This window comes from Dendrobates tinctorius, unplaced genomic scaffold (assembly GCF_039654945.1).
Source record: "Dendrobates tinctorius isolate UK_male_01 unplaced genomic scaffold, ASM3965494v1 ptg000009l, whole genome shotgun sequence".
NCBI classification, from domain to species: Eukaryota; Metazoa; Chordata; class Amphibia; order Anura; family Dendrobatidae; genus Dendrobates; species Dendrobates tinctorius.
This window is the reverse complement of record NW_027361677.1, coordinates 21,503,046-21,512,325: the sequence shown is the minus strand read 5'-3', so window position 1 is coordinate 21,512,325 and position 9,280 is coordinate 21,503,046. Positions and strand designations below refer to the sequence as shown.

Below are 9,280 nucleotides of genomic sequence, written 5' to 3'. Positions count from 1 at the left end.
TGATATCCTCAACTTTTAGAGTTAACAAACATATGCACAAGGAAGGTGGATCGAGGAGGTGTCTGAGGAGACATCAGCCCCTATACATGTATGCTACAGAGAAATCCCCAGTGACCAACAAAAAGCTAAACTATGTAACAGCCACGGGGCACACACATTCTTCACGCTGAAGACAATCTGTTAGAACCCGAGCGTGATTGATAAAAATTTCAGTACACCTCATCAGCTAGTTATTACTGGTGCATGAAGTGAGCAACCCATATCCCAGATATTCTCTCACTGATGGGCCTTCACCTCTTATTTTTACCATATAGGTAAAAGAAACCGAGAAAGATAAATCCGACTCTTGAATGAGGTTCTTTAACTTTTGCACCCCAATAAAAAACCCACAGAAACGTTTAATAAAATGTATTTGGGCATTTTACATCAAATCTTTTCTTGCAAGTTTAAAACAAGTTAGAAAAAGAGAACCATTTATTCCTATAAATAGTGGACAAAACTGAAAAAAAAAAAATATAAAAACCTGCAGCAATAACCCAAATTGTGAATTAGAAACAAAACCCCCAAAACAGGGAGTTAGAAGTTTAAACTACTGTAGAAAGATAATGGCAGACAAGGTTTGAAAACGCCAAAAAAAAAAAAAAACAACAACTATGAAATAAGGGTGTGCACTTAGTTTTTTGCAGGTTTTTCAGAGCAGAAACAGTTTATGGAGATTTCAGATTTGGAGAGTTTCTGCTCCAAAAAAAACCTCAATGTGAACAGACTAAGGGGGACCGATGCCAAAAAGTGTTTCAGCGTGGTCTCATTATGGCCATAAGATGGTTTCGGTCTTCTCCTGTAGAACCTTTAGAGCATGGTCTGAACTAATCCTCAGCATTGGTGGAAAGTTTTTGCACTACAAGTATCATCTCAGAGTCATGCATCATTGGTTCATCCAAGAAGTGAAGGTTATGGAGAATGAAGAAAAAAAAAATTGTAAGTGTTAAAAAAAAAAAAAAAAAAAAGAAACCATGACCGAGTACTGCATCATCTATAGCTTCTAAAGAAAGGCACAGCCTTTTTTTGGCATGTTCTAGTTTGTAAGCATAGTTTCAGGCACCAGATTTTGGCTTTTCAGCTCTTTAAAGAAAAAAAAAAAAAAAAGTTTGTGTCATAAGATTGTCAAGCATGAAAGCCATGATAAAAAACATGCGAGTAGTGGTTCAAGTTACAACTATACAAAGTGGAGAGTCTTCAGTTTGGTCTGAAAATGGAAAAAAAAAGTTGGATGGAACAGAGTTTAAGGCGATGTGGTAGAAGTTCCAGTATCACAGTCCCGCTCTTATAAACTAGTCTTCGTCTCCTCCGTACATATCTGCTAGTTTACGGAAGCGAGGACCCCATTCTTTGAGACAGTCATAATCCTGATCGTCACCCGAACTGGAAGAGTTTATGGAACTAAGAGAAGGCGCTTCCGAACCGCTACCTTCGTAGTCAAAGACGAGGAGGGAGTCGTAGGGTGGAGCAGTGGGGTCGTTGTCAGCCGCATGGAGGTTCTTTAAGAGAAAGTAGAAAGTCAGTCGAGTTTGTATCATGGCAGCAGATATTCTAACAATAGACGAGCAGAGTCCTGCAGAACATTAGGCCGGGAATGTTCCGTCAGCTTGTTTAGAGGTAATTTCTGCTTTTAATGAGCTAGAGAATCCATTAAGCAGCTTCCCGTATAAGCAGCTATGGAAGCTCACTAATGTCCACTCACTGGAAAATGACAACTAGGCAATTTAACCCTAGCCAGTCCACCAGACTTGCATTTTTCTTAGGATGTGTTACAGCCTCTCATTACCCATTTGGTTTTTCACACCTTAACATACCTCATCAATGAAGTTTCCAATTTCATCAGGGTTTGAGGGTCGGGGTCTGTACTGTGGAGCAGGCATCAGGGTGGGGACCACATCATTCCTCATCACATCAGGCCGAGCATCTAGTCCACGGTGGAGCTGACTCAGATCATAATCCTAAAAAAAAATTCCCAAAAAAACAAAATAGTCACTTTACTCTGCAAAGGAGCCAGAGTGCAATTTATGTCACAGCAGACAATACATTCCTTCATAATGGTCTCACCTGATCTTCCTCTCCTCCTCCCTCTTCACCATAATAGAAGATATTGTCCCTCGTCTCATCCTCCGGAAGCAGTAAAGGTTCCTTTACCACCTTCTTCCTCCTCAAGAACAGCAATAGCAGCAGGATGAGAACTGTAGGCAAGAAATTAAGACATTAGTGAAGCCACCCAAGAAGCCAGGATGGGATGAGGAACCATAATAGCAAAAGCCATATCTGATTATAGGGCATAGAATGGGAAAGGTTTCTGGTCTCTGTTCACATTGCACTGGTTCATGGTTTTATTATTGGTGCTAATAAATTCAATAATTTGGCACTTTGGAACCAAGATGGTTTTAAAATTTTTTATATTTCTATTTAAGAAAAAGGGAAGGCGGCAATAATGTCAGCCAAGAAAACTTACTTAGAAGTGCCAAAACAGATCCCAGAATGATCAGTATGATCGGCAGATTGAAACCAGCAACAATCTTATCTTGACACGAGACACTGCTGCCTTCACAGTTACACACTGTAGCATTGACGACCGTGACCTGGGCTCGCCTCTGAGCATCAAACAAGCGGATGTACAGGTTGTATTCTCCAACCTTCAGCTCTTCTTTGGGCTGGAGTAACAAAACATCTATAAAAAAAAAAAAACTAAATTAGTATGCAATGTAAAAACCCCCAACACACCACATGTGTATAGATCATAATCTAAGAGTGACCACACACAGCCAAACATTTCACATAAGCATGTCCCCAGTGATTGGGGTAAGAGTCAGACACTCCCAAAATCTGGGTTTGGCTGACAGCTAGTGTGTATGACCACTTTCTGGCATCCATAATACCTCATGGTGATCCCAGTAGGTACAGATGTTACATGTGGAATATGGACACTAAAACAGACACCTGTATTACATTCCCACTTACCTGTTCCCCTTATCTCAGCTGTCCAGGTCATGTCAGTGCCAAGAGTGAGCTCCACCTCATACGGGTAGGTGTTTGGGGGCATGTCAGCATCGGTCACCATGAATTCGTACGGCTCTGGGTTGCGGCTGCATATGGTGAAAGCACGAGGACTGGGGACAGGACCGTTATCATTGACATCCAGTACTTGCAGAACAAGGGTACCGGTGCCAGTGGCAAATGGAATCCCTGTAAAAGCAGACAAGTTAACGGTATATTAGGACCTTTGGAAATAAGAGCAAATCATGACCCCCCCCCAGTGTGAACAGAGACCAACAAAGATTCCACTTACCGTCATCAACCACCATCACAATGATCGTGTAATTGTTGTTCTTGACAAATTCTGACTCTCTATCCAGGTTTCCATTTCCAGTGACAATGCCAGTTTCCTCATTTACAGTGACCCACCGAGCAGGGTCATTACCGATTCTGTACCTGCATTGCAAGATTTACCCAACATGAGAACAAGTCTAAATTATAGGAGGTCAGGACTGTCCCACCACTTCAGCAGCTAACCCCAGTGTGACCTACCGGAGCTTTTGGTTCTGCTGCTTGTCTGGATCCTGGGCCACCAGAGCAGTGATCTTCTGCCCACGTTGCAAGTCCTCCGACACCTCAGCCAGGCTGATTTGTGGGATGAAGAATGGTGCCTCATTCACGTCCTCCACATTCACAGTCACTGTAGCAGTTGAGGTCGGCAAAGTGACGGAAAAGCGTTCTTCATTCTCCACCGTGATCTGCAGCACAAACTGCTTCCTGGTCTCAAAATCCAAACCCTTCAGGGAGGAAAATAAGACAATGTGTGTTTAGCAAACAAAACCCAAAAACTGGATGACTCCACAAGCAGAGGAACACAATGGAAGAGGAACTCTTGTTAAATTGCCATAAAATGAATAAAGTCACATTACCTTACACTGCCCTCTAACCCCAGGCACCACCATATTGCTAAACTGCTAGCACAACTAGACTGCCAGGTACTCTGTCAGGGGAAAGCTGGATAATGCATGGTTTTCAGAAAACACTGCATAAGCCACTATCTCTTCCAGAAGAGGAGATGGGCCATATTGTTGTAGTCGGTTTAGTGGGAACCTGTCCATAAAAAGGTGTTCAATGGGGAGAGAGATGCGGCCAGGACTGGGCATTGAAGATAGACATGCCCGTTTCTTCCTTCTGCCCAAACACTGGTGGGGGAAAGATTAGGAGGTACCCCATACACATTACATAGCTGCTTAGTCCTGCTGAAATTCAAGGATTCAGACTACTTTGTACTAATATGTAATCGCCTCCTTAACAAATTTGTCTAGTGCTGCTTACTTCTGCATCGGGAGCAAGGACAAGTGTTTTTCCTGCAAGGAACCATCCTGTACTCTTAATTACACCCCCTCAACAAGGACAGCGATAAAAGTAGGGATGAGTAATTTTAAGTGTTGACCACAACACTATAATAAAGTTCGATAACACAATTACATCTGCACATTACATTAGGGAAATTCCGTAACAGATTAGAGGAAAAAAAATCTTGAGTGAATAGAAGTATTGAATGACCGAAGTCAGCTCTTCATGCTGCCGGACATAAATGATCATATAATGCAATCAGCTAAGGACTCTGTGAAAGAGCAGCTTGTGTTCTGTACCAGCAGTTACACATTTTGTCCACCAGGAGGCAGGATTTTAACAGAACTGTAGACTTAGTTTTTTTGTCCTCTTTTTTTTAATAAACAGCCTGGATTGGACTGCAAGGTCACAGGCGCTGGAGAGTCAGGTGGGAGTCAGGATACAGAGTGCTACTGTTTTATTTCACCACAATAATCTAACACCAAACATTCACTGTTTTGAGTTACGTTCCTCAAACAAATAGCCTTATCAAAACCTCCCGGCAGCGTTCCTGTACGGGAGCACGGGCACCAACCTTGGCTGTAGTCAGGATGCCTTCATTTGTGTCTTTGTCTGTAGTAATTGAGAAAAATCCACCTTCGTTGCCCTTGATCTTGTAAACGGCACGCCATGCGGGAGAATATATTTCATCCTCATCCGATACCGACAAGCGCTTCACTTCAAACCCGACTTCATTTTCTGGCACAAGGGCCTGGTACTGTACAGAACATATAGAAGATTATCAGTACTGCCCCTATTGAAGTGAACAGAACTGAGCCACAAATGTAAGTAAAAAATAACAGCTTAAGGCTTTTCCCTAACTGGTTCCTACTTATGCACTCACGGTTTCCCTGAACATGCATGTGTTTTATGGGGAAGAAAGCTGATGGCTTATTTTTATCTGGGAACAGAAAAAAAAAAATATTGGAACATGGCTCCTTTTCCCAACACTGGCAGAGTATGATGCAAAATCTAAAGGTCAAGAAACACCGATAAGTTGGTGCAATTTGTGGGTTTCTTTGCACCATGTATAAAGAGATGCATTAATTTAGGATGCATACATCCATTTCACTGTCCAATGCGCATACTAGTCGTGGGTCTCCTGGACCTGAACCTCACAGCCTTGTATATATGCTTAGGAGGCTGTTGAACTCTGGGAAGAAGAACCATGGCCGCCCTGTGAGCAGCAGGCAGAGTCCGGATCGAGAAACACCAGCGTGTAAGTTTGGTTTTAGGGCAAGTGCATTCATCTAGATAAGCTTTTCTGTAGCACATTGTAGAAGTGGTGCAGGGATGCAATAATGGTGCCCACAGTAACCCTAAATACCCCATATATCAGCGGAATGGGGTCAAGTAGTGCCTGTCTCTCCACTAATTTATGGAGTTATTTAAAAGTCCAGCATTACACAAGGGTTGACAAAAGTTAATAAAAACTTACGGTCAAAGGATCGAAAACTGGGGCGTTATCATTGGCGTCCAAGACTTTGATAATCGCTTTTGCGGTGCAGGACAGACCTGTGCCCTCCATGTCCGCCGCCTGTACAGTCAGTGTATACTCTGGGATTTTCTAGGGATACATAATTGGGATGGGGTTAGTCAGTTGGACAAATGGTGTCTTATTATAAACCATATGCAAGGGAGATTGAGCCCACCTCTCGGTCTAGTCCGGTCCCAATCACACTGATGACCCCGGTCTCACTATTGATGGTAAAGAGTCCGGCTGACGGGTCCTCGGGCTCCTGCTTCAGGATGGCATAACCAAGAATGGCGTTTGCTGTTTGGGGGTCATCGTCATCTGTTGCAGTGACGTTCATTACGGGCGTTCCTAAGGAATGATATTTTGATATTTATTGCCAGTTAATTGTTAAAATTTGCAAAAACAAAAAGAATTGCAGAAATCCGCCTCACCTGGTGGAACGCCTTCTTTCACAGATCCTCTGAACACTTGTTCTGTAAACGCAGGTCTGTTGTCATTTTGATCAATAACCTCGATGATTATGTCCATGGGCTCCTCCACAGATTGGCCATTCGCCGACACCGCGTGAGACTTGAGCTGTTTTGGAAATAAAACTGGTTAGATAAACTGGACATTTTAATGGCGTCAAACCCCTTGGGCAGCTGCTTCTCTCCAATCGGAAAGAATCGGGCATGTTAAACTTAAAAACTTGTGCATCGGTGGAGATCCGACTGCTGGCACCCCCACTGATCTGGATGAACAGAGCTCCGAGATACTGTCAGAATTTAGCAGTGCTCACCACGCAAGCCAACTGTTCATCTTTGATTGCCAATCCCAAAGAATAAATAGCAAGTGGAACAGATGTGCACACGCACCATTGGAGTACACCAGTGACCACGAATGCGAATCTTCAATCCATCTTCTCTTTGGAAGTGGCAGTCACAGAATGACAGCCATGCATGGTCCCTACCCTATTCTTACAGGGCATTTCAGAGACCTGTTCTCTGGATCAGTGGGGAAGGTCTGACTGCTAGAAATGGAAATAAGCCATTCATTGGCCTCTGGCACGATCAAGCCTTAGCAGCTTGAATGATCTTTATTAAGCCTAGATGGTCCACCAGGGTCTTCTCCGCCGTTATCTTGATTCTATCAAGCCTTCGGGTTTCTGGTCTTCCTCTATAAATCGTTCCTTCTACGATAGCAAAGTTGGTCAAGTTGTCGCTTGGTGATCTTTGCTTCAATTGGCTTGATTTGTTTGTTCTTCTTGCCATCCATGGTATTGATAACATCTTTCTCCAGGACCACATTTCAAAAGGCGTTGATTCATCTTCTGCCTTGTTTCTTTATAGTCCAGATTTCGCATCCATGTTACTACAGAGAAGACCAAACCATGTCTTTGTCGGCAGTGAAATGTTCCTTGCTTTGAGGGCCTTGTCCAGTGACTTAATTGTTGAGTTGCTCATAGCCATTCTATTGACTTCTGGTGTTGTCGCCACATCTTGCGAGACATCGATCCCAGTAGGTTGGAGTTTTGTTTTTTACAGCTTCCAGTTAATCACCCTCATGTTCTATTCCACCTTTAAATTATTGGACCACTTAGTACCAACCGTTTTCACCCAACTCAGCAATATCTCAACTGCTCATGTTGACCGATTTTTATAGTTGCCACATAAGCAACCAAATTGAAGAGGAAATGGCCAAGTCCAAATACTTACAGTGTATGTTGCAAGTGTTTCACGGTCCAAAGGTTGAGTCACAAACAGCCATCCAGTCTCCTTCTCAATAATGAATACTCCCTCCGGTGGGGTATCGGCACCCTGTCCAGTAATGCTGTAGTAAATCTTCGTAACCTTGTTGGATTTAATCTAAAAGTAGAGACCAAAAAAAAATAAATGTAGCAGGGCGGCAAAGCTCAGGTACTAGCATGCCATATGCTTGGAACTTGGCGAGACATGTCCTTACCTGTACTAGTTTTTTGGGAAAAGGACCCCTGTCATTCTCAGACAGATGGATGGGTGGAATGACCCAATCCCTTTTCCTTCTCTTTAGGCCAGTCTGCTCCTCAGGGAAAGTCAGTACTGGTAGTTTGCTGCTGTGGTGAGATTTCTACAAGTTAAAAAAATAAATATCAGATTATAAAAAGGAATCCCAGTATGAAGTCCACACAATCTCATCCGCCACCACACTCACCTCCTTATGCCGCCTTTTTATAACGACTGCTGCGGAATATTTCATTCCATGACCATCCCATGTCTTGATGAGAAATTTAAGGTCCTGGCCTTGAAGCTTTACTGGACGTTTTGCAATTAGTTCCCCATCTGCACGCACCACGAAACGGGCATCTCCGACATCAAATTTACCATGTTTACGAGCAGTGCAGTCCACAAACTTTACTGGAGAAAAAAAAAAATAAAGTTATTAGAACTAATTCCTTCCGACCCAACATGCACGCTCAAGTGTGCACAGGCGCTCAACGGGGGAAGGGAGGAAGCAGTGACTGAACACTTCTGGTAGCATCTCAAGAGGTTTGGCATTCATTTCCTTGACACCATCTAAATTGAGGAGGTTAAGAGATTAACATTCCCTTATACAGGGGGGGTGGTGAACCCCACACTCCATCGCTGTGGCATATAGGACAGGTGCCATATATTAGGCAACACTGGCGCTGGCTTTGCTAGGCAGTAGGAGTATTGGTTTAGTCTGTAGCTTCTGCGAACAAATCTTTATAGGTGGTGAAGTGCACAAGTACAAAGCAGCCCCCCATAAAGCCACATCAAGTGTGTAAAAGGAGGTGGCGGAGACTGGAAAAATAATCACGAGTTTGTGCTTTAGGCATACAAGTACCATGGCGGTGGCCCCCCAAACAGCATATATGGTATGCATAACTGAGCAGGAGAGGGATCTATGATAAAACCTCAGGCAGGGGCACCCATTTAAAGAGGCACCCCTATGCCCGTAGCGTTAATCTGCTAGTCAAGGGGCTGTGAGCAACAGATCAGATGCGGCCCCAGGAAGCAGAGCAGGATTTTCTACCTCACCAAGTTATTCCCCCTCGCCCAAAAACATCCTGAAAGCGATTCATTGTTGATCCTATTAAAAGCCAATGGAGGGACGCAATGGCCCCAGGCTCATGCGCATGACTGTGTAAAGAGTAAGGAGCCGTTTGCACTACAAACATGGGAGGGGGGCGTCAGACAAATTCCAACCAAAAAACAGTTCTGTGGATGCTGGGAGTTGTAGGCCCAATAGCACAAGTACTGGACTCAATGGGATTAGAAAATGTTTATCTCCATGACCGCAGAGCAGTCTGGCAGGGTGTAGCAGAAACCTGCCCCACCACATTTTAAGGAATGCTGAAAGTTCTGCTTTTGGATGCAAAATTGTCGCATGTTCCAGGCCGGTACA

The 9,280-nt window shown here is 43.7% G+C and overlaps 1 protein-coding gene across 1 annotated transcript in view; it reads right to left on the bottom strand.

The window, feature by feature from the left end:
* Nucleotides 1-393: 393 nt before the first annotated feature.
* The window catches only part of LOC141097071 (EP-cadherin-like), a 35,044-nt gene continuing 26,157 nt past the window's right edge, over nt 394-9,280 (bottom strand). Inside the window, exons 3-16 of the mRNA XM_073584045.1 lie at nt 8,066-8,268; nt 7,838-7,981; nt 7,591-7,740; nt 6,328-6,472; nt 6,072-6,244; nt 5,858-5,986; nt 4,955-5,137; nt 3,577-3,821; nt 3,338-3,480; nt 3,010-3,234; nt 2,504-2,719; nt 2,104-2,234; nt 1,854-1,997; nt 394-1,538 (exon numbers count right to left, since the gene is read on the bottom strand). Of these exons, the coding sequence (XP_073440146.1) occupies nt 1,332-1,538; nt 1,854-1,997; nt 2,104-2,234; nt 2,504-2,719; nt 3,010-3,234; nt 3,338-3,480; nt 3,577-3,821; nt 4,955-5,137; nt 5,858-5,986; nt 6,072-6,244; nt 6,328-6,472; nt 7,591-7,740; nt 7,838-7,981; nt 8,066-8,268 (2,438 nt within the window). The 3' untranslated portion in view covers nt 394-1,331. The remainder of the gene's footprint in view (nt 1,539-1,853; nt 1,998-2,103; nt 2,235-2,503; nt 2,720-3,009; nt 3,235-3,337; nt 3,481-3,576; nt 3,822-4,954; nt 5,138-5,857; nt 5,987-6,071; nt 6,245-6,327; nt 6,473-7,590; nt 7,741-7,837; nt 7,982-8,065; nt 8,269-9,280) is intronic.